The 26,343-nt window shown below is 38.6% G+C and overlaps 1 protein-coding gene and 1 long non-coding RNA gene across 4 annotated transcripts in view; one reads left to right on the forward strand and one right to left on the reverse strand.

Annotated features, from left to right (window-relative positions):
- The window catches only part of DNAH11 (dynein axonemal heavy chain 11), a 424,306-nt gene that overhangs the window by 84,785 nt on the left and 313,178 nt on the right, over positions 1-26,343 (reverse strand). For all 3 annotated transcript variants that reach the window (XM_077122193.1, XM_077122194.1, XM_077122196.1), the window contains one exon: positions 23,338-23,508. In XM_077122193.1, coding sequence (XP_076978308.1) covers positions 23,338-23,508 — 171 coding nt within the window. The remainder of the gene's footprint in view (positions 1-23,337; positions 23,509-26,343) is intronic.
- LOC143650972 (uncharacterized) overlaps positions 1-26,343 on the forward strand; it is a 32,461-nt gene that overhangs the window by 3,366 nt on the left and 2,752 nt on the right. The gene's annotated exons all lie outside the window — the stretch shown is intronic.

Raw genomic sequence — 26,343 nt, forward strand, 5'->3', positions numbered from 1 at the left:
ACTTCCATTCTGGGGCTCCTCCCCTCCCAACTTCTGAAGGATCACCTCTGTTCTTCCCTTCAGCACTGACATTTCCTTTTCCAGTTCTTTCCCTGAAGCAAAGAAAAAGCTGTAGACTCACCCATATTGAAGAAGAAAACTCCTTACTTAATTCCATGTCCTTTCTGTGTATCTCCTTCCCTTCACAGTTAAGATCTTAAAAGAATAATCTATCATTTCTGTCTCTACTTAGTCACTTTCTGCTTATTGCACAACCCAGGGCAGTCTGGTTTTTGGCTTATTATGTCCCTGAAAAATTTAACATGGTCACAAAAGGCTTTCACATTTCAAATTCTGATCATTACTTTTAGTTCTCTCACTTGTCCTCTTTAGTGCACTGACACTTCTGAGCATTCCTATATTATTAGTCTAGTCTCTGGTGCCACCACTCTTGCCCAGGTTTTCTCCAGTCTTGACTATTCCTTTGTCATCTTCTTATATTCTCCATTGACCTGCCAGTACTGGTCTAGCTTCTAGTACTCTAAACCTTCTTCTAGATGACCTCATTCACATGATAGCTTCAATGACTACCTATTGATATCCCCAAATCTGATCCTCTCCCCCAGAACTCTCTTATCCAACTTTCCATTGGATGATAACTCTTGAACATTTCATGTATCTATAAGCCAATTCTTTATCTTTTCCCTCAACCTGAGCTTAGTCTCAGGGAATGAAACCTTCATACATTCATGTTCTCTTTTCCATTCCCATATTCAATCCATTGCATTTAAAAATGAAATCAACTCCTCTGCCTTGCCTCTTCTGGAATGACTCTTCTACTTGCCATGGTCACTGTCATCACTTTGTTCAGTTGATGGTCTTCTGGATTGCCGTGGCAACCTCTGAACAGGTGACCTCATCCCTAGCCTCTTTTCCTCCTGTTGTCTGTTCCTCCTGCAGCCAGTATGAGCTTTCAAATGTGTAATTCAGACTGTGCCACAGACCTGATTAAAATCCCTCAATGGCTCTCCATGCTTAGGAAAAGGTTGTAACTTCTTCCTGTAGTTTAGAAAGGGGTTAATGATTGGGGCCCTTTTAATTCTCTAATCTCATTTATAGTCATCATTTATAATTAAGTAAATGTCCATCAGTATTTTTTAAATTTTACAGTGATACACATGTTCAACTACAGTTCATTTTAATTTATTTTATATTCTAATATTTAAATCTCAAACTCTTTTGTGTAAGCTATGAAAGAGGATCCTAACTGTACTTTTCCCCAAAGGGTGAGTCAGTAGTTCTATCTTCAAATATTGAACAATCCATTATTTCTCCCACTGATCTTCAATGCGCACTGTAGCAAATATTCATTTATTTAAAAATATATGTATTGACAGTCTGGCAGTTCTTCAAAAGACAGAGTTACCACATGAGCCAGCTATTCTACTCTTAGGTATATGCCCAAGAGAAATGGAAAATATATGACCACACAAAAACTATTACATGAATTTTGTAGTAGCATTATTCAAAACAGCCAAAAAGAATAAACAACCCAAACGTCCATCAAATGTTCATCAATTATCCATGCCTACTAAATGTTCTTGAACATTGAAAACATACTAATTTTAAAAAGCTAGTCACAAAAAAACTACATATTGCATGAATCAGTATTTTGAGATATCCCTAATAGACAAATCTGTAGAGACAGAAAATAGATCTGTGGTTGCCTAGGGCTGGGCAGGGGTACTTGGAAGGAAAGGGGGAGTGATGGCAAATGGGCACAGGGCTTATTTTGGGGGTGCTGAAAATATTCTAAAGCATGTGGCTATGACGATCATATAACTCTGTGACTACTAAAAGCCATGGAATTGTCAACATTAAGTGGGTGAATTGTGTGCTATGTGAATTATACCTCAACAGAATTGTGATAAAACAAAAGATACGCTGAACATCCACAAAATTCCAGGTTCCATTCCAGGATAGAGTAGTGAACAAAACATGCAAAAAACCCTGCTTCCATGGATCTTACATCCTACTGGGAGAGAGGACAGATATAAACAAAAATAAATTAGTAAACAAAATCATATATTAAAAGGTGATAAGTGCTAGGGTGGAAAAAACTGGAGCATGCTAAAGGGAATGAGGTATGCTGGAGGGGTGGAATTTGCAATCAGATCTCAAGGTGCTATTTGAACAAGGACTTGGTGGATGGGAGGTAGCCATGCAGATGTCCTGGAAAATACACTTCGAGGTACAGGAAACAGCCAGTGCAAAGTGCTTGAGATGGGAGCATGCCTAGTATACTAGGAAGGAAGGTGACTATGCCAGTTTGAAGCTATTATATACTTCAGAAAACAATGTCCTCAAATCCTCATTCAACATTGCTGGGTGGAATCATTTTGATTGTTTCCATGGAAATATGACCCGCCTAATTGTGGGGGCTAACTTTGATTAGACAGTTTCCATAGAGATGTGTCTCTACCCATTCAAGGTGGGTTTACTTACTGGAGTCCTTTGAGAGGGAACAATTTTGGAAAAAGTTTTAGAGCCACCAGAGCCCACACAGCCAGAAACCTTTGGAGATAAAGGAAAACGCCCCTGGGGGAGCTTCAGGAAACAAGAAGCTGTGAGAGAAAGCTAGCAGACATCACCATGTGCCCTCCCAGCTGAGAGAGAACCCCCGACTTCTCTGGCCTTTCTTGAGTGAAGGTAACCTCTCATTGGTGCCTTAATTTGTACTTTTTCACAATCTTATACTTGTAAACTTACAATTAGTAAATTCCCCTTTTAAAAAGCTATTTCATTTTTGGTATATCACATACTGGCAGCTTTCAAACAAACAGTGACCACTATGGCTGTAGCAGAGTGCTGAGAAAAAGAATAACAGGACAAGAGATCAAGGAAGGTAATGAGGGTTAAATCATGTAGGGTTTTATAAGCTTTTTTTTTAATCAAGCTTCTGCTCTCCATACAACGGGAAGTCATCAAAGGGATTCTAGCAGAAAAGTGACTGACTAGTGTTTTGAAAGGATCACACTGATTGCTATGCTGAGAACAAATCTGGAGAAGAAGCAGTGTTAGGGTAAGTCACGTCCACCTCAAAAGACATGTGCAAGTCTTAATCTGTGTTCCTGTGGGTGAGAACCAATTTATAAATAGGAGTTTGAAGATGTGATTATTAGTTAAGGTGTGGACTCATTGGTTACTAGGATCTTTAAAGATCCTATTTAGATGAGGCCAAATGATATCAAGATAGGACTTAAACCATAAAGCTGAGGTCCTCATAAGGAGAGGAAACCTAGACACAGACTTAGACAATAGGCAGGAGAAGTAGAAGCCAGAAGAAGCCATGTGATAGAGTCAGAGATGCAAGCCAAGGAGCCTCAGGGACTGTGGCAAGCCAACACCAGAACGCTATAGACTCCAGGAGAAAGCATGGCCTGTCAAGACCTTAATTTTGAACTTCTAGCCTTCATGGTTTAGGCCAAACCATTATGCTGTATTTGGCATAGCGTCCTTGGCAAACTAAGGCAAGTGGCAGATGTAGAAGCAGGGAAACCTGCTAGAAGGTCTCTGCAATGATCCAGGAGAGAGGTGAACAATGGGCCCCTGGTGGTAGAGGTGTAGCTGGTAAAAAATGGTCAGATTCTGGATATATTTTAAAGGTATAGAATTTTTTGGATTGACTATTTATGGGTGCCAGAAAAAAGAGAGATATCAAAGTGACTACAAGTTTTTTGTCCTGAGGTAATGGAAGGATGGAGATACCACTAAATAAACCAGGAATACCTGAAAGGAAAAGGTACTGGGGAAAGATAGGCATCTCAGTTTGATGTATTATGTTTGACCTGCCTTTTAGATACACAAGTGAAGATGCCATGGTCTGAGTTAGAGAAATACATTTGGGAATTATCGATATACAAATGGCACTGAAAGTCATAGCCTGGTTGAGATGACAAAGATGGCGAGTGTAAAGAGAAAAGATAAGCAGCTCAAGGACGGAAGCCCTGGGAATTTCAACTTTAAGAAAGTTGAAGAGACATGAAGAGGAGAAGAGAAAGAAGTAGAGAAGAACACTGAGAAGGAAGAACGGGGAAGGAAGCAAGCGGAGAAAGCACTGAGGGGAAGAAGGAGTGATCAATTGCATCAAATGCAGCTGATAGTCACGTAAGACAAGAATGGAAAATATACTCTGGACTCTGTAATCTGGAAGCAAAAAATACTGCAAAAGGAGCTTGTAGGGAGAGGGTATGGACAAAAAACCTACCCAGAGTAGGTTCAGAAAGAATGGGAGAGAAGATTTGGAGACTATGTGTATAGATCATATTTTTGAAGAGTTTTACTGTAATTGAGAGCAAAGAAATGGAATAGCAGCTAGAGTGGGAGGTGAGGTCAAGAGAAGTGTTTTGGTATTTTGGTTATGTCTTACATTTCAAAAAGTGAGACATAACAATGTATTTTTAATTGTTATTTTTTAAATAACGATTTAAAAATGTGAGACATAACAATGTATTTGAATGCTGATGGGAATGATCTAGTAATGAATAGCTGAGAGGGAAAAACTGCTGATGAGAGGGAGGGGAAAGAATTGCTCTAGAATTGTCCTTGAGGAGGTGAAACGGGATGGAAACTAGGACGTAACCAAAAAGGCTGGCCTCACAAAAAGTGTGAGACCTTCATCATATAGCCCCAGAAGGGAAGCCAGAGTACATGGACATGGGAGTTTATACATTATTATACATTAAATGTATACCCTTGGATACTTGGGAAACAGTTACCTCCAGGCAAGTATAACTTCTGGAACACCCTACATCGAGGAGAAACAAGAGGAGCTGCTTCTTGTGAGGGTCTGATAGAGAACATTGTCAAAGGAAGATTAATCAAAGACTTAACATTAACAAGCAATTTCAGCTCCTCTTGAGACCTGGTACATATTCATATAGGTGAGATTTCTCCCCACTTTGCTGCAACTGAATGCAGAAGTTACAGAAGATAAGCAGCTCAGAAACTGGAAACCTCTTTTCCAAAAGAGCAAGCATTTGTTATGTTTTATGTACCACTTTCTGCCAGGTGTCTTACAGATGGAAACATCTCTGCCAAAGGGCTTCCATTTATATAGTTTGAAATCATTTTCTTCCTTTAGTACAGCCATGCTCAGAGATGAGTGGGAGAGTAAGCTGCTCAAATTTTAGGACCTGTTTCTCAGTTTGCATGTTGGCTATGTTCTCAAGAAAAAAGAAGAGACTGCTAGGGTAAGACAGATATGCGATTCCCTAAAAATTGTAGGGTCAGAGTAAAATACATGCCCACAGTAATAGTGATTGTAAGTTTAACAAATATCCAAAAATTATCATTTTGTTTTTATTCTATGTTTAGAATGTTTATACATTTGGGATTAGTCAATCAAATTTTTTTAAAAATTTTATTTTCCTTTCAAAACAAACATTTATTTTCATGGAACATCATGTTTGGAATTTTAAGTACACGAAAAAATACAAGTCAATTAATGTGAAGATTTCCAGAAACATATATACTTAATAATTCCACACCAGCAATTAAAAATGGTGCCAATTTTAAGTCTGAATTTGAGAAGGCAAATTTCAATTTAAAAAATCTATTAAATGACTAGTAGCATACTACTAGAATGGCCACTATTTAAAAAAATAGGAAACTACAAGTGTTGGAGAGCATGTAGAGAAACAGAAACACCCATTCACTCATAGTGGGAATGTAAAATAGTACAGCCACTGTGGAAGACAGTTTGGCAATTCCTCAGGAAGTTTAGTATAGAACTAAATAGAGCTGCCATATGACCCAGCAATTCAACTGTGGTACATACCTAGAAGAACTGAAAGCAGGGATGAGAACAGACATTTACACACTGATGCTCACAGCAGCATTATTCACAATTGTCTGAAGATTGATGCAACCCAAATGTCCATCAACCACTGAATGGATAAACAAAATGTAGCACATACACACGACGGAATATTAGGCAGCTGAAAGAAGGGATGAAGTCCTGATGCATGTGACAACATGGATGAACTTGGAGGATATTATGTTGAGTGAAAAAAGCCAGAAAAAGGACAAATATGGTATGATCTCACTAATATGAACGAAATATAATGAGTATACTCACAGAATTAATAGGTTATGTAAACAGAAAATGCAATCTGTCATTCACAAAGTAGAAGTAGAATGAGGACAAAGAATGGGAACTCATGCTTAATTTGTGCAGAATTTTTAAATGAGTGATTTAAATGTTTGGAAATGGATAGAGGCGATGTTAGCACTTTACTGTGTGTGTAAATAACAGAAGCTGAATTGTGTGTACGATAGTACTTGAAGGGGAAGTTGAGGTCATGTATACCACTAGAAGGAAAGCTGGAGGATAAAACAAGGGATTGTGTAACACAGTGAACCCTTTTGTAGATGATAGCTATGGTTAATAGAACAAATACAAGAATGTTCGTCCATGAATTAGAATAAATGTATGTCACACCTATAAGATGTTGGTAATAGGGAAGTAAATAGGAAAAGATGCACCTAATGCAAACTATAGACAACAGCTAAAAGTAAAATCTTCCTGTTATTCCAGCAATTGTAAAAATGGTACCACACTGAAGCTGAGTGTCATTAATGGGGGAATATAAGGGGCATGGGATTTTTCTTTTTGGAGCTATGTAAATGCTCTAAAATGGATTTTGTCAATGTAATAACAGCTCTGTAATTATACTGAGAGCCAATTATGGTTTACTTCGGATGGATTTTATGGTATGTGAATAAAACTGTGTTTAAGAAAAAGACTAGTCGCCAAACTCATATGTCAATACTATTACATGCCCTAAAGTTAAGAGTAACTATAACAATAAGAAGAGAATATGAGTTCAGTAGTTTTGATGTCGGGATGTAACTGGAGTTTTCCTATAATTGTGGAGAGAATGTGGATACCTTATGAATGACACAATGAAGACAGGACTGCAAAAGAGGACAATCATCAGTCTCAAGTTGCCATAGAGGTGAGCCAGGTAAATGCACCCAAAGAGGAGACTGAAGTTTGGAAGAAATGAGACTGAGACCAAAGTTAAAGAAGAACTGGACATTTGACTCTTCTGATAACTTACAATGCTGTAGGAATTGGACAAAATTATCAGACTGCTTTAACCTTTTATCTAAAAGCATATTTTATGGTGTTGATTGTTAAAGAAAAACCTTGAACTCTTAGGAAGTATTAGAGAGATAACCTCTTTTATGAAATTTTTAACATAAAAACATGGTTTGATACTGCAGATGCATTAAATAAATTATAAGAGAATCTTCTTTTTAAATGATTATTGGATTTTTTTTTAATAATGAGCTTTCCCTAGAACATTTAATTTTGTTTAATTTGCAAAAATTCCATAGAACACAGAGAGGGTTAAGATATCATCACACGCACATCAAAAGGGCTGGATATAGAAATCTGTTTTAATCAATTAAGATAACAATTGGTCCAGAAATCTGGAGGTCTAAGTTCCTATTTTTAGAGGCATTGGTCAAGATATTTGAACTTCCTGTGCCTCAGTTTCTCATTTGTACAAGGAGAAGCTTAAACTGAATAATTTCAAATCCTTCAAATCTATGCTTTCACTTTGTTTAACATTTTGAATTTTCAAATTTGGGGTCAGTTATTTTTATATTTATTTACAAAAATACTACATTTCTAAATTGAAAGTAGTCTTGGAGAAATCTTTTAAAAGGGCTGCCACTGGGTTTCTGGGAAGATGGCAGACTGGGATGAACTGACTGCACCCCTGCTCCACAGGACGAGATAGGGGATAGGGACAGAATGACTAGGACCGTGGTCCCTGGGTGAGTGACAGCAGAGGATCTCCAGGATTTCCTAGGGGGGAGAGAGGTGAAGGGATTAGGATGGGTAGAGCAGAGTGGGGCTCATCAGCCATGACCCCCCAGGGGTGGGTGGCAGTGCTCAGGGAATTACTGACACAACAGAGTATGAAAGAGAACCTTCCATGCAAAACCAAGAAAATAAAACACTTTAGATGAGTGAAGGAAACCAACTTGCAAAATAGTCTTATTAAGATAATTAAATACCCTGAACACAACAGAAAACCACAAAACATGTGAAGATCCAAGCAGAAGGATGGGCCACAGTGACTCGGTGGCAGAATTCTCGCCTGCCATGCCAGAGACCCGGGTTTGACACCCGGTGCCTGGCCATGTGAAAAAAAAAAAACGATCCAAACAGAAATGGCCTAGCCAAATGACCAAATGAAACACTGGAGGGGACACAGAATATGGAACAACTACTAAAGGGTATTTATAAGGAAATAAAGGCTATCAAGAAGACACTAGAAAAGTATAAAGAAGAATTTGGAGGATTAAATAGAAAAATGGCAGATCTCACAGAAATAAAGATACAGTAGACCAAATTAAAAATATACTAGAGACACATAAGAGCAGATTCAAAGAAACATAAGGAAGAATAATTGAGCTACAAGACAGAACAATTGAACTAGAGTGCACAATAGAACAGATGGCAAGAAAGATGGAAAAATTGGAACTAGAGCTTAGGGAAATGATAGACAATAAAAGGTGCACAAATATAAGAATTATTGTTGTCCCAGAAGAACTAACCTGTCCACTGGGAAGGTTAGTTGATGATGATATAATTGGGGAACATTTCACAACTCTTATAAAAGACATAAATGTGCATGTCAAAGATGTCCAAGGAACCCCAAATAAATAAATCCAAATAGGCCTACCCCAAGACACATACTAATCAAACTGCCAAATGCTGAAGAGAAACAGAAAATCCTGAAAGCAGCATGAGAAAAGTAATCTACTACAAACAAGGGAAACCACATAAGACTGAGTTTGGACTACTAAATAGGCACCATAGAAGCAAGAAGGCAGTGGTATGACATATTTAAGATCCTGAATGAGAAAACTCTCCAACCAAGAATTCTGTATCCAGCCAAGATGTCCTTCAAAATTCAGGGAGAGATTAAAATCTTCAAAGATAAACAAAGATTAAGAGACCCAGTCAACAAGAGACCTGCTGTACAAGAAAGAAAAAAGGAAGTCATGTGAGCTGACAGAAAAGAACAGGAGAAGGAAGTCTGGAGGAGGGCACAGAATTAAAGAATACCCTTAAGGGTAATTTATTTCTTTTTTATTTTTTATTTTTTTTATTAACGGAAAGAAAGAATAAAAGAAAAAAAAATAAAAATAAAAAAAAGAAATTAACACAACATTTAGAAATCATACCGTTCTACATATGCACTCAGTAATTCTTAACATCATCACATAGATGCATGATCATTGTTTCTTAGTACATTTGCATCGGTTTAGAGGAACTAGCAACACAACAGAAAAAGATATAAAATGTTAATATAGAGAAAAGAAATAAAAGTAGTAATGATAGTAAAAAACAACAACAAAAAACCCCTATAGCTCAGATGCAGCTTCATTCAGTGTTTTAACATGATTACTTTATAATTAGGTATTATTGTGCTGTCCATTTTTGAGTTTTTGTATCTAGTCCTGTTGCACAGTCTGTATCCCTTCCGCTCCAATTACCCATCATCTTACCCTGTTTCTAACTCCTGCTGGACTCTGTTACCAATGACATATTTCAAGTTTATTCTCGAATGTCCGTTCACATCAGTGGGACCATACAGTATTTGTCCTTTAGTTTTTGGCTGGACTCACTCAGCATAATATTCTCTAGGTCCATCCATGTTATTACATGCCTCATAAGTTTATCTTGTCTTAAAGCTGCATAATATTCCATCGTACGTATATACCACAGTTTATTTAGCCATTCTTCTGTTGATGGACATTTTGGCTGTTTCCATCTCTTTGCAATTGTAAATAACGCTGCTATAAACATTGGTGTGCAAATGTCCGTTTGTGTCTTTGCCCTTAAGTCCTTTGAGTAGATACCTAGCAATGGTATTGCTGGGTCGTATGGCAATTCTATATTCAGCTTTTTGAGGAACTGCCAAACTGCCTTCCACAGTGGTTTCACCATTTGACATTCCCACCAACAGTGGATAAGTGTGCCTCTTTCTCCGCATCCTCTCCAGCACTTGTCATTTTCTGCTTTGTTGATAATGGCCATTCTGGTGGGTGTGAGATGATATCTCATTGTGGTTTTGATTTGCATTTCTCTAATGGCCAGGGACATTGAGCATTTCTTCATGTGCCTCTTGGCCATCCGTGTTTCCTCTTCTGGTAGGTGCCTGTTCAAGTCTTTTTCCCATTTTGTAATTGGGTTGGCTGTCTTTTTGTTGTTGAGTTGAACAATCTCTTTATATATTCTGGATACTAGACCTTTATCTGATATGTCATTTCCAAATATTATCTCCCATTGTGTAGGCTGTCTTTCTACTTTCTTGATGAAGTTCTTTGATGCACAAAAGTGTTTAATTTTGAGGAGCTCCCATTTATTTCTTTCTTTCTTCAGTGCTCTTCCTCTAGGTTTAAGGTCCATAAAACCACCTCCAGTTGTAAGATTCATAAGATATCTCCCTACATTTTCCTCTAACTGTTTTATGGTCTTAGACCTAATGTTTAGATCTTTGATCCATTTTGAGTTAACTTTTGTATAAGGTGTGAGATGCGGGTCTTCTTTCATTCTTTTACATATGGATATCCAGTTCTCTAAGCACCATTTATTGAAGAGACTGTTCTGTCCCAGGTGAGTTGGCTTGACTGCCTTATCAAAGATCAAATGTCCATAGATGAGAGGGTCTATATCTGAGCACTCTATTCGATTCCATTGGTCGATATATCTATCTTTATGCCAATACCATGCTGTTTTGACTACTGTGGCTTCATAATATGCCTTAAAGTCCGGCATCGCGAGACCTCCAGCTTCGTTTTTTTTCCTCAAGATGTTTTTAGCAATTCGGGGCACCCTGCCTTTCCAGATAAATTTGCTTATTGGTTTTTCTAATTCTGAAAAATAAGTTGTTGGGATTTTGATTGGTATTGCATTGAATCTGTAGATCAGTTTAGGTAGGATTGACATCTTAATTATATTTAGTCTTTCAATCCATGAACACGGTATGTCCTTCCATCTATTTAGGTCTTCTGTGATTTCTTTTAGCAGTTTTTTGTAGTTTTCTTTATATAGGTTTTTTGTCTCTTTGGTTAAATTTATTCCTAGGTATTTTATTCTTTTAGTTGCGATTGTAAATGGGATTCGTTTCTTGATTTCCCCCTCAGCTTGTTCATTACTAGTGTATAGAAAAGCTACAGATTTTTGAATGTTGATCTTGTAGCCTGCTACTTTGCTGTACTCATTTATTAGCTCTAGTAGTTTTGTTGTGGATTTTTCCGGATTTTCGACGTATAGTATCATATCGTCTGCAAACAGTGATAGTTTTACTTCTTCCTTTCCAATTTTGATGCCTTGTATTTCTTTTTCTTGTCTAATTGCTCTGGCTAGAACTTCTAACACAATGTTGAATAATAGTGGTGATAGTGGACATCCTTGTCTTGTTCCTGATCGTAGGGGGAAAGTTTTCAATTTTTCCCCATTGAGGATGATATTAGCTGTGGGTTTTTCATATATTCCCTCTATCATTTTAAGGAAGTTCCCTTGTATTCCTATCTTTTGAAGTGTTTTCAACAGGAAAGGATGTTGAATCTTGTCAAATGCCTTCTCTGCATCGAGATGATCATGTGATTTTTCTGCTTTGATTTGTTGATATGGTGTATTACATTAATTGATTTTCTTATGTTGAAGCATCCTTGCATACCTGGGATGAATCCTACTTGGTCATGATGTATAATTCTTTTAATGTGTTGTTGGATACGATTTGCTAGAATTTTATTGAGGATTTTTGCATCTATATTCATTAGAGAGATTGGTCTGTAGTTTTCTTTTTTTGTAATATCTTTGCCTGGTTTTGGTATGAGGATGATGTTGGCTTCATAGAATGAATTAGGTAGTTTTCCCTCCACTTCGATTTTTTTGAAGAGTTTGAGGAGAGTTGGTACAAATTCCTTCTGGAATGTTTGATAGAATTCACATGTGAAGCCGTCTGGTCCTGGACTTTTCTTTTTAGGGAGCTTTTGAATGACTAATTCAATCTCTTTACTTGTGATTGGTTTGTTGAGGTCATCTATTTCTTCTTGAGTCAAAGTTGGTTGTTCATGTCTTTCCAGGAACCCATCCATTTCATCTAAATTTTTGTATTTATTAGCGTAAAGTTGTTCATAGTATCCTGTTATTACCTCCTTTATTTCTGTGAGGTCAGCAGTTATGTCTCCTCTTCCATTTCTGATCTTATTTATTTGCATCCTCTCTCTTCTTCTTTTTGTCAATCTTGCTAAGGGCCCATCAATCTTATTGATTTTCTCATAGAACCAACTTCTGGTCTTATTGATTTTCTCTATTGTTTTCAATTTCATTTCTTTCTGCTCTAATCTTTGTTATTTCTTTCCTTTTGCTTGCTTTGGGATTAGTTTGCTGTTCTTTCTCCAGTTCTTCCAAGTGGACAGTTAATTCCTGCATTTTTGCCTTTTCTTCTTTTCTGATATAGGCATTTAGGGCAATAAATTTCCCTCTTAGCACTGCCTTTGCTGCGTCCCATAAGTTTTGAAATGTTGTGTTTTCATTTTCATTTGCCTCTAGGTATTTACTAATTTCTCTTGCAATTTCTTCTTTGACCCACTTGTTGTTTAAGAGTGTGTTGTTGAGCCTCCATGTATTTGTGAATTTTCTGGCACTCCACCTATTATTGATTTCCAACTTCATTCCTTTATGATCCGAGAAAGTGTTGTGTATGATTTCAATCTTTTTAAATTTGTTAAGACTTGCTTTGTGACCCAGCATATGGTCTATCTTTGAGAATGATCCATTAGCACTTGAAAAAAAGGTGTATCCTGCTGTTGTGGGATGTAATGTCCTATAGATGTCTGTTAAGTCTAACTCATTTATAGTAATATTCAGATTCTCTATTTCTTTATTGATCCTCTGGCTAGATGTTCTGTCCATTGATGAGAGTGGTGAATTGAAGTCTCCAGCTATTATGGTATATGTGTCTATTTCCCTTTTCAGTGTTTGCAGTGTATTCCTCACGTATTTTGGGGCATTCTGGTTCGGTGCATAAATATTTATGATTGTTATGTCTTCTTGTTTAATTGTTCCTTTTATTAGTATATAGTGTCCTTCTTTGTCTCTTTTAACTGTTTTACATTTGAAGTCTAATTTGTTGGATATTAGTATAGCAACTCCTGCTCTTTTCTGGTTGTTATTTGCATGAAATATCTTTTCCCAACCTCTCACTTTCAACCTATATTTATCTTTGGGTCTAAGATGTGTTTCCTGTAGACAGCATATGGAAGGATCCTGTTTTTTAATCCATTCTGCCAGTCTATGTCTTTTGATTGGGGAATTCAGTCCATTAACATTTAGAGTTATTACTGTTTGGATAATATTTTCCTCTACCATTTTGTCTTTTGTATTATATATATCATATCTGACTTTCCTTCTTTCTACACTCTTCTCCATATCTCTCTCTTCTGTCTTTTTGTATCTGACTCTAGTGCTCCCTTTAGTATTTCTTGCAGAGCTGGTCTCTTGGTCACAAATTCTCTCAGTGACTTTTTGTCTGAGAATGTTTTAATTTCTCCCTCATTTTTGAAGGACAATTTTGCTGGATATAGGAGTCTTGGTTGGCAGTTTTTCTCTTTTAGTAACTTAAATATATCATCCCACTGTCTTCTAGCTCCCATGGTTTCTGCTCAGAAATCTACACATAGTCTTATTGGGTTTCCCTTGTATGTGATGGATTGCTTCTCTCTCGCTGCTTTCAAGATCCTCTCTTTCTCTTTGACCTCTGACATTCTAACTAATAAGTGTCTTGGGGAACGCCTATTTGGGTCTAATCTCTTTGGGGTGCGCTGCACTTCTTCGATCTGTAATTTTAGGTCTTTCATAAGAGTTGGGAAATTTTCAGTGATAATTTCTTCCATTAGTTTTTCTCCTCCTTTTCCCTTCTCTTCTCCTTCTGGGACACCCACAACACGTATATTTGTGCGGTTCATATTGTCATTCAGTTTCCTGATACCCTGTTCGAATTTTTCCATTCTTTTCCGGATAGTTTCTGTTTCTTTTTGGAATTCAGTTGTCCCATCATCCAAATCACTAATTCTATCTTCTTTCTCTTTAAATCTATCATTGTAGGTATCCATTGTTTTTTCCATCTTTTCTACTTTATCCTTCACTTCCATAAGCTCTGTGATTTGTTTTTTCAGTTTTTCTATTTCTTCTTTATGTTCAGCCCATGTCTTCTTCATGTCCTCCCTCAATTTATCGATTTCGTTTTTGAAGAGGTTTTCCATTTCTGTTCGTATATTCAGCATTACTTGTGTCAGCTCCTGTATCTCATTTGAACTATTGGTTTGTTCCTTTGACTGGGCCATATTTTCAATTTTCTGAGCGTGATCCGTTATCTTCTGCTGGCATCTGGGCATTTAGTCAGATTTCCCCGGGTGTTCAACCCCACAGGTTGAAAGATTTTTCTGTGCAATCTCTGGGTTCTGTTCTTCCTATCCTGCCCAGTAGGTGGCGCTCGTGGCACACGTTTGTCTACGGGATCCACCAGTAAAAGTTGCTGTGGGTCCTTTAACTCTGGAAAACTCTCGCCGTAGGGGAGGTTTGGCAGCCGAAGCCTCTTGGAGGAGTGCCAGCCGGCCCAGGGGTCCGAACGCGGGGAGGGTCGCCGGCCGCCGCAGCACGTGAGAGCGCCCGACCAAATTTCCTAGTCGGCCCGGGGCACCAAGCGTGGCGGAGGGTGCCAGCTGTCGCAGCCCGGGAGAGTGCACTGTTCCCAGGCGGAGCAGGGAGTCACGTGTTTGGAAGGGACCCCCTGGTCACCGTTCTCCGCAGTCTGGGGATTTCTGACCCAACTCTTTCAGTTGGTCTGGGGGGCCTTGTGTGGTGGGGACGCCAGCCGCCGTGGCCTGAGGGGACCGCCTGCCCAATTCTGCCACTGGCCTGGGAAGGAGGAAGGGAGGGACTCCGGCCGCTTGCCGTCCCGCCCAGGAAAGCCCGCGTCCCTCGGTGTTCTCACCGGAGCTGGTTCTCCCAGTCAGCCGTTCCAGGATGGGGTACGCTGTCCCTTTGATCTCCGTCGTGGCTCCGGGAGCTGCTCTGTATTGTCTCCACTCCCCCAGTAGCTGTTCTGGAGGAGGAAAGGTGAGGGCGGCAAGGCTGTCGAGGCTGGTGGCGGAGGAGCCGGTGAAGGTGGGGGAAGAGGGCACCGTGGTGGTTGGAGAGCCGCCGGAGCAGGAGGGGGAAGAGGGGAGAAGGAGGGCGGGTGGGTCGGCTGCTGCGGGGCGTGGGTGCCGCGCGGCGGGCCGGCGGAGAAAGAGAGGGGAGAAGGAGGACGGGCGGGTCGGCTGCTGCGGGGCGTGGGCGCCGTGCGGCGGGCCGGTGGAGAAAGAGAGGGCCCCTTAAGGGTAATTTAAAGGATAAAAAGAGAACAAGGGAAAAGAACAAATAGATCTGAAAAACAAAACCCAAGTGATAAGATGGTAGATTCAAGAACGACTTTTACACTGATAACTGAACATTAATGGGATAAACTCACCAATTAAAAGATAGAGATGGGAAGAACGGACTAAAAAAGTATAATCCATCTGCATGCTTTTTACAAGAGACACATCTTAGACCCAAGGATACAAAAAGTTTGGAAGAAAAAAGACGGAAAAAGGTGTTCCATGCAAGCTGTAACCAACAGAAAACATGAGTAGTTATAATAATATCAAGTAAAATAGACTTTAAATATAAATACGTCCTAAGAGACAAAGAAGGACACTACATATTAATAAAAGGGAAAATTCACCAAGCAAACAATAAAAAAGTTTACCCCCCCAATCAAGGAGCTCCAAATTACATGAGGCAAACATTAACAAAATTGAAGGAAACTACAAATGCTTCAACAATAATAGTGGGAGACTTCAATACACCACTCTCCTCTATAGATAGAATAACCAGACAGAGGATAAACAAGGAAATAGAGAACCTAAACTATGTGATAAACAAATTAGACCTAACAGACATATATAGATTGTTACATCCCAACACACCAGGCTATACATTCTTTCTTAGTGTGCTTGGAACATTCTCCAGGATAGTTCAAATTCTGGGACACAAAACAAGTCTTTATAAATTTTAAAAGATTGAAATTATGCAAAGCACTTTCTCTAACCACAACAGAGTGAAGCTGGAAATAAATAATCACCAAAGAACCAGAGTTTTCACAAATACATGGAAATTAAGCAACACGCTCTTAAATAATCAGTGGGTCAAAGAAGAAATTTCTAAGAAACTCAGTAAATATCTGGAGATGAATGATAATGAGAATACAACATATCAGAACTTATGGGATGCCGCAAAGGCAGTGCTGAGAGGGAAATTTATTGCCCTAAATGCTGATATTAAAAAACAAGTATAAACAAAAATTGAGGATTTAACTGCTCACCTGGAGGAAGTAGAGAAAGAACAGCAAACTAATCTCAAAGCAAATAGAAGAAGAGAAATAACAAAGATTAAAGCAGGAGTAAATAAACTGGAGAACAACAAAAAACCAACAGAAAGATTCAACAATACCAAAAGTTGGCTCTTTGAGAACATCAATAAAATTAACTAGCTAGGGGTCCTAGCTAGACTAACAAAGAAAAAAAGAGAGAGGATGCAAATAAACAAAATCAGAAATTGGGGGGGGGGCATTACCATGAATCCTGAAAAAATTTTTAAAAATCATAAGAGAAGACTATGAGCAACTACAGACTAACAAACTAGACAACTTGGATGAAATGGGCATATTCCTAGAAACATACAAGCTACTTATACTGACTTGAGAAGAAATAGAATAGTTCTACAAAACAAATACAAATAAAGAGATTCAATCAGTCGTCAAAAATCTTCCCACAAAGAAAAGCCCAGGATCAAACAACTACACATGAGAATTTTATCCAACATTCTAAAAAGAACTAACATCTATCCTGCTCAAACTCTTCCAGAAAAAACTGAGGAAAAGAGGAATGCTACCTAATGCATTTTATGAATCACTCTAATACCAAAACTGGATAAAGATGCTACAAGAAACAAAAACTACAGACCAATCCCCTTAATGAACATAGATGTAAAAATTCTCAAGAAAATGTTAGCAAATCAAATCCAATGACACATTAAGAGAATTATGCATCATGACCATTGGGGTTTATACCAGGAATGCAAGGGTGGTTCAACACAGGAAAAAATCAATCAATGTAATACAGCACATTAACAAATTGAAAAGGAAAATTACATGATCATATCATTGATGCTGAAAAAAGCATTTGACAAAATCCAGCATCCTTTCCTGATAAAAAATACCTCAAAAGCTAGGAATCAAAGGAAACTTCTTCAAGATCATAAAGGGCATACATGAAAAACCCATAGCCAGCATCATACTTAACAGTGAGAGATTAAAAGCATTCCCCCTAAGATCAGAACAAGACAAGGATGCCCATTGTCACCACTATTATTCAACATTGTAGTAGAAGTCCTAGCTGGAGCGATTAGACAGGAGAAACAAATAAAAGGCATCCAAACAGGAAAGAAGGAATCAAAACTTTCATTATTCACAGATGACATGATCCTATACTTAGAAAACCCTTAGAAATCTATGACAAAGCTTCGTGAGCTAATGAACAAATTCAGCAAAATGGCAGGATGCAAGATTAATGTAAAAAAAATCAGTAATGTTTCAATATACAAGTATTTACCTATCTGAGGAGACAATTAAAGAAAAATTCCATTCAAAATAGTGACCAAAAGAATGAGGTATCTAGGAGTAAGCCTAACCAGGGATGTCAAAGATTTGTACACAGAAAAGTACAAAACATTGCAAAAAGAAATTTTAAATGATCTAAAAAGTTGGAAAGACATTCCATGCTATGGTTAGGAAGGTTGAATGTCATTAAGAAGTCAAGTCTACCCAAACTGATCTACAGATTCAATGCAATACCAATCAAAATCCCAACAACCTACTTTGAAGAATTGGAAAAGCTAGTTATCAAATTTATTTGGAAGGGAAAGAGACCCTGAATAGCTAAAGATATCCTAAAAAAGAAAAGCAAAGTGGGGGAACAAACACTTCTATAAAGCCACAGTAGTCAAAATAGCCTGGTGCTGACACAAAGATATGATTGACAAATGGAATCAAATTGAGAGTTTGGAGATAGACCACCAAATCTGTGGACAATTGATCTTCGATGAGGCCACCAAATCCACTGAACTGTGACAGAATACTCTTTTCAATAAATGGGCATGGGAGAATTGGGTACCAAAAGCCAAACCAACGAAAGAGGATCCCTATCTTACACTCTATATAAAAATTAATTCAAAATGGGTTAAGAACCTAAATGTAAGAGCCAGTACCATACAACTCCTGGAAGAAAATGCAGGGAAACATCTTCAAGATCTAGTAATAGGGGATAGCTTCTTAAACTTTATACCTAAAGCACAAGCATGAAAGAAAAAAACAAATAAATGGGGACTCTTAAGATCAAGAGCCTCTGAGCTTCAAAAGACTGTCAAAACATTGAAGAAGCAGCTCAGTTCAATGGGAGAAAGTATTTGGAGACCACATATCAGATAAAGGCTTGATATCCTCTGTACATGATGAAATTATACAGCTCAGCAAAAAAGAACACACAACACAATTATAAAATGGGCAGAGGATATGAATAGACACTTTTCAGAAGGAGAAATACAAATGGCTAAAAAGCATATGAAGAGATGTTCATTTTCATTACCTATAAGGGAAATGCAAATCAAGATGACAATGTGGTATCACTTCACACCTATAAGAAGGCTGCTAATAAACAGAAAGCTACAAATGTTGGAGAGGATGTGGAGAAATTGGAACACTTATTCACTGTTAGTGGGACTGTATAATGGTACAGCCACTGTGTAAAACAGTTTGGTGATTTCTCAGAAAACTAAACATTGAGTTGCTGTATGTGCCCAGTCTGTTGGTTTGAACTTGTTATGTACTCAAGAAAAGCCACGTCTTTTTATTGTTCCAATCTCAAAGGAACAGCCATGTTTCTTTTAATCCTGATTCAATATTGTGAGGTGGAAACTCAGACTGGATTGTTTCCATGGAGATGTGACACACCAGTTGTGGGTGGGACCTCTTGATCAGATGGAGATTGACCCCACCCACTCAAGGTGGGGTCTTGGTTAGTTTACTAGAGTCCTTTAAAAGGGGAAACATTTTGGAGAAGTCTTACATGCAGATGCTTGGAGAAGAGTTGCTTCAGAGCTGACAGAGATGTAGCTACTTGGAGATGCTTGGAGTACCAACAGAGACAGGAAGCACCTAGACATGGTTTGGAGATGCAGAGCCCAATGAACATCACCTTGTAGTTTCCCATGAGATGTATCCAGAACCCACAGTTGTATCCCAGAGGAGTTAAGTGAAGGCCCACAGATGCTTAGAGAGGAAACCACGGGTATCAGAAGCTGGAAGAAACAGAACTGGGAACAAGAACCAGCAGATGCCAGCCACCTGCCTTCTGTGACAGACAGTGGTCTTTATTGAGTCAAGGTATCTTTATACAGATGCCTTAGTTTGGACACTTTTATAGCCTTAAAACTGTAAATGTAATAAATCATCTTTTTAAAAGTCATTCCATTTCTGGTATATTGCGTTCTGGTAGCATCTAGCAAAGCTAATATACCCAGGAATACCAATACGTGGTGTATACTCAGAAGAGCTGAAAGCAGTGACATAAACAGACATTTGTATGCCGTTATATGAATAGGCCACTATGAAGCAGCACTATTCACAACTTCCAAAAGACGGAAACAATCCAAGTGCCCATCAACAGACAAGCAGATAAACAAAATGTGGTATATACATATGATAGAATATTATGCAGCACTAAAATGAAATGAGGCCCTGAGGCATATGACAATGTGGATGAAACTTGAGGACATAATTCTGACTGAGAAAAGTCAGACACAGAAAAATAGATACTGTATGATTTCGCTATTATGACTCTGGTAAAGGTAATTGCAGATTCACTGTGGAACATAGCAGACCCAGATGTACACAGAAGCTAGAGACAGGTGAAAGTCTATCCAATAACGTTGAACTTAAATCCAAGGGAATGGATGGAAGTGATGTTAATCAATTAGTGGGGTTATACGTAGATTGTCATACTGAAAGTGAATATGATTGAAAGGGGATGTATAGTACTATATAGCCCACTGATTAAATGTACAATTATAAATATGTTCTCACATGAATTATTTCAAAGGTTTGATATTAGACAAAGAGTCAATAGTAGAAGGGTACAGGGGTATGCTGGTTTGAAAGGATGTATGCCCCCTGGAAAAGCCATGTTTTAATCAAAATCCCATTTCATAAAGGTAGAATAATCCCTATTCAATACTGTATGTTTGAAACTGTAATCAGATCATCTCCCTGGATGATGTGATTTAGTCAAGAATGGTTGTTAAGCTGGATTAGGTGATGACATGTCTCCACCCATTTGGGTGGGTCTTGATTGTTTACTTGAGTCCTATAAAAGAGGAAACATTTTGGAGAAGGAGAATCGGAAAGAGCAGAGAATGCTGCAGCACCACGAAACAGAGAGTCCATGAGCCAGCAACTTTTGGAGATGAAGAAGGAAAACACCTCCAAGGGAGCTTCATAAAACCAGAAGCCAGGAGAGAGAGCTAGCAGATGATGCCATGTTCACCATGTGTCCTTCCAGCTGAGAGAGAAGCCCTGACTGTGTTCACCATGTGCCTTCTCACTAGAGAGAGAAACCCTGAACTTCATCAGCTTTCTTGAACCAACGTATTTTTCCCTGGATGGACGCCTTTGATTGGACATTTCTATAGACTTGTTTTAATTGGGACATTTTCTCGGCCTTAGAACTATAAACTAGCAACTTATTAAATTTCCCTTTTTAAAAGTCATTTCATTTCTGGTATATTGCATTTCAGCAGCTAGCAAACTAGAACAAGGGGGAAAAGTAAAAATGGGCAATAGTTAACAGGAAGACATCAACGGAACTACCGGGGCAACTAATTGCAGGCTGGAGGAACAAACGATAAGGAATTGTTTTGATTTGATATTTGGTAATGTTGTATTTGTCTGTTCTTTGTTACGACGGACCAATGAAAGTTGCCTAAAATTGAGAGTACAGCTGATGGAACAATCAAGTGAGGATACTGTAACATATGGTTTGTTTATTTTGGTAAATATCCATGATGCCCAATAAATGGAGGAAGCTGAAGGGTACAATGATTGAGAAGCAGAGTGGTGAACTGTGATACATTTATATGATGGAATATGGTGCAGCTACAAAAAGAAGGATGTCGAGAGGCAGGCAACGAAATGAATAATAACCTTTGGGCAATGTGGTGTGCAAAATAAGCCAGAAACAAAAGAACAAATATGCTAAGGTCTCTTTCGGAAAATAATAAGAAAATTGGAGCCTAGATTGTAAGCCCTTATAGCAGCCACACTTAGTCTGAAGTTGTAAGTGTATTTCTAGATTCTGATACATCAAGCTATATGTCTATCAGCTGGTATTTCCCTGCAATTTTAAGCAATTCTGTGATACACAAAACCCAGAAATTGAGCACTGCAGCCCTGAAAGATAGCATAGTTAAAGTAACTGAAAAAGATATGAGGCCTCAATTAGAGATAGAAATGAAGTCAATCTGTCCGAGACTAAGGTAAATTAAAATAGAGGGTAAAAGATGATAGTGCATGTACTCTAGACCTTCACCTCCCGTATGAGACCAAAGGCAGAGAGGTTTATTATGTCAAAAACCTAAATTTTCTGCAACACATGGTCAACCCATTTGGATAGCTTATTTAAACAACCCAAACTCCTGGAGTCCAGAACAGGAACAAGGCCTTGTAATTCTGTATAGATTAATGTAATACCAGGATACATCTCAGACCATGGTGGGCTGGTATTTGAAAAGTACTGGTCGAGTCCCTTAAGAGTCCGAAGGGGGAAAAATACATAGAACTATTAAACTTTCCCATCTTGGAAACCTGAGTACCCTCTCAACCAGTGGGGACTCCCAAGAAAATAGGCCAAGTCCTTGATTTTGAGACTTGCCCTTAAGAAACTTATTTTTGTAGTGGAGAAGCTAAGACTACCTATAACGAGGCCTATGAGTTGTTTCCAGGAAACCTTTTTGTTGCTCAGATATGACCTCTCTCTCTTTAAGCCCAACTCCAAAAGGAAAATCATTACCTTCTCCCTACATGTGACATGACATTCAGGGGTGAAAGTCTCCCTGACAACATAGGATGTGGATCCCTGGCACCATAGGATCAACAATGCCTTTCTGACCAAAAGGAGGAAAAGAAGTGAATTACAATAAGCTATCAGTGGCTAACAGAGATCAAATAGAGTCAAGAGGCTCTTCTGGACATTATTCTTACACAAGCTTCAGTTAGATGGTGCTAATTGCCATGGTTTGTTAAATCCCAACCAACATCATTCCTCTTAAGAGCAACTGGGGCTTGAACTGAGACTCTATAAAAGTTTCATGCACTAGGTTTGCTTTCTGGAACCTGTCATTTCCAGAGGGTTCCTAGGCCTGATAAATCCTGAAACCCAGAGGGATTAGTCTCTCCAAGATTATCAACTAACTACCTCCCCCAATCCTTTAGTGCCGATACCACTTCTCAATATGAAAAGTCAGAATGGGCATTGTCTAAAGATCCCTATAGATTGGGAGAGAAGGAGTTATAACAGAGAAAATAGGATTTAACAAATCAATATGACTGCTTAATCACTATACTGATATTTCTTCTAGTGTCCAGTGTTTGGAGCGGTTAGAAGGAGAAATCTAAAATAATGACATGGCAATCCATAACAAACTCTGAAATCTATTCTGTAACTACTTATCGAAGTGTACTTTGGAAATTATTCCTTTTTCTTTCTTTTTTTTGTATATATATTATATTTCACAATAAAAAACATTTTTTTAAAAAAGGGCTGCCATTATAGTAGTAAGAAAATTAAAAAGTTTCATTTGGTTTCCACTATCAGTTTTGTTAAAAGCAGTTTTCCAACTACATCTCTACAATTTATATATTTATTTTTCATATTTTTCATCTCCTTATTGTAACTCCATCATTAGAACAAGAAAACCTATGTAACACATAAGAAATATCACATTCACACCAGAATTTCCAGTCAGTAATTGCATAGATACAAAAGAGTTTGGCAAATGTACTGGTTCCACTAGTGAAATTTCAATATGATGTTTTCAAATTTTGACAAGTCAAGGCATAGAGCTACCTTTTGTTGAAGAAAGGGAATCCACTTGCAGTCTACCAGTTCCTGACGATACTGTTTTGTAAAGGATCCAACATAAGACACAAATGCTGCTGTAAGGAGAATGTCTCCGCAGAGTGTCTTCTCTTGAGCTTCAAAGGATTTAATAGACTGACCCCAGCGAATCTTTTCTGACTGAAAGATAAAATTACTCCGATGTAATTGCAGGGTGACAGTCAACTCAACAAATGCTAATGTAATTACCTTATAGCACAGTTTAGATCTATGTCCTTTTCACAGTCTTTAGAAGAAAAAAAAAAAGTAACTGTTTGGTGAGACTATTCAAATCTTTCATATGTTCGAAACCCATCATTACAAAGGAGATCACATACTCTCTTCACTGGATCTTTCTACACCATGACATTAGGTCTTTAATGTCTCCTCCAAGGTTGGATACCCTAAATATTTCATTCTGATTGAGGTCCTTCTTGAAAGACTGATATAACTGGTCATCATGTCCCTCTGGGAGTGGAGGACTGTGCCGGTTTGAAAGGGTATATGCCCCCTAAGAAAAGCCATGTTTTAATATAAATCTCATTTCTTAAAGGTAGAATAATCTCTATTCAATACTGTATATTTGAAACTGTAATGAGATCATCTCCCTGGTTGATGTGATTTAGTTAAGAATGGTCGTTAAACTGGATTACGGGATAACATGTCTCCACCCATTTGAGTGGGTTTTGATTAGTTTCTGAAGTCCTATAAAAGAGGAAACATTTTGGAGATTCAGAGAGATTCAGAGAGAGTGACACTACGAAGCAGAGAGTCCTTCAGCCAGTGATCTTTGGAGATGAAGAAGGAAGATGCCTCCCGGGGAGCTTCATGAAACAGGAAGCCAGGAGAGAAATCTAGCAGATGATGCCATGTTCACCATGTGCCCTTCCAGCTGAGAGAGGAACCCTGACCGTGTTCACCATGTGCCTTTCCAGATGAGAGAGAAACCCTGAACTTCATCGGCCTTCTTGAACCAAGGTATCTTTCCCTGGATGCCTTTGATTGGACATTTCTTTAGACTTGTTTTAATTGGGACATTTTCTCAGCCTTAGAACTGTAGACTAGCAACTCATTAAATTCCCCTTGTTAAAAGCCATTCCGTTTCTGGTATATTGCATTCCGGCAGCTAGCAAACTAGAACAAGGACCAAGAACTTGAGTGACGTTTTTATTGTTGGCCTGGCTGTTCTCTACTCTTCCTAACTTCTCAGCAATGGTGTCCAGGCAAACTTCTTTTTTTAAAGCATACTGGTTAAGGGCTGGTTACAGAAAAAAGGAATAATTAACACTAATGGTAATTAAAGCACACAGCTTAAGCAGTTGTCTATCCTATATTCTATTAATTAAAGAATAGTGCTGTTGTTCCTAAAATCAGGTTATTTTTCTAATATAACCACTAAATCAGTAGAAGAAGCTACAACCTATGCGAAAAGATGGAAATCAGGACTTCACTAACCTTGAAGACAATGAGCTCAGTGCACTCAAGGTCTTATATCTAGTTGTATAGCCATTTAAAAATCTAATTTACAGGTTAATTGTGAGGGGCCCTTAATATTGTATATAAATAAAACTGCAATAAATATCTATGGATTAAAAAGCTGTAACACATAGCTTAGAAAAGCTAAGTGCATTCTTTGGGGTCCCCACACATGTGGACAGTGATAGAGGGACTCCTTAATCAGACACTTAACCCCAGTCTGGGCTACCGAATATGATGTCTTACAGACATTTTCTTTGCCTTACAACTCCACAGCAGCAAGGTTAATTGAAAAGATGAATGGGCTTTAAAAGGAGCAGTTAAAAGATAACAAGCAATTTCTGCAGCAGTAGGCAGGCTGGTTATCCCGCCCTCACTAGCCTCAATTCAGGGTTTGAGCAGGTGCCTTGACAAATTGGTAACAGCAGGCCCATGAAGGTGCTGTGAATTCAGGTAAAAGAATCAGCAATGCCATAGCTACAATGAGGTAATGAAAAGATAACTTGCCCTTGCCTAGGCCACAAGCATTAGAAATTGGGGAAAATAAGGTCGACCAGCCGTGGTCCTGGCCAATGCAGCCACACTGGTTGGGTAGAGGGGTCACCTCAAAGTTTAAGTATTAGCAAAATGCCAATGTTGTATATGTAAGCAGCCCAGGATGACCCCCCTCCCCCATGCCTCAAGGCACAGCATAAAGACTCTGTGGACACTTGATATGCCCAGGCTAACTGTGGATTTGACTCCAGAAGGCTCTTTCCAATTTCAGGGGGAAAAGGTGTGGTATCTAAACCCCCCTTCTGTCTACTAATGAAATTTTAAGTTGTGTTCTATTAGATTAAAAAGATTTGCTTTCTTTTCAGTCTTAGCATCATAGCAAATACTTTCTGCAATAAGCTTCTGTGGTAACCTACATGCACAATAAATTTCAGTGTGGAGTGTGCACTGAACTGCCGCATTGGGTGCCACTGGCCTGCCTTGGATGGCGACACTTGTGAATTGGACTGCATGGAACACCCTGCTGGCCTGGCAGAAATCAGCAAATCAAAAAAATTTGGAAAAGAACCTTCTAAGATGGAAATTATAGAGTTCATCAATTATCCATACAAAGGTTTAATTCCTTTTCTTGGCTATGATGACATCACTTTATGGGATTTTTATCCTTGTGTGAGGGGCCCCTAATGTAATCTCATGTACTGTTGTCGTGGAATATGGATGCAGTGCCTATCCTAGAGTCAACATAAACTGCCATATGGGGGTGGATGGTTGCAACCCAGGGGTTAGGACCCTCTCCCTTGGGGAAAAATAATGAATGAAGCCTTAAGCAGATATCAGCCTGCATGACCACAGCACAAACATTAAAGGTCCCCTCCCCTCATCACTGTTGGTAGCCAACTCTTGTGAGCCTCTGCTGTTCTCGTGAGAACAAAATCTCTTGGAAGTCTGCTGAAACCCTGCTGCAGCCAAATCTTGTGGACCAAAACCAAAAATCTATGGATTGGC

Source organism: Tamandua tetradactyla, chromosome 1, assembly GCF_023851605.1.
Source record: "Tamandua tetradactyla isolate mTamTet1 chromosome 1, mTamTet1.pri, whole genome shotgun sequence".
Taxonomy (NCBI): Eukaryota; Metazoa; Chordata; class Mammalia; order Pilosa; family Myrmecophagidae; genus Tamandua; species Tamandua tetradactyla.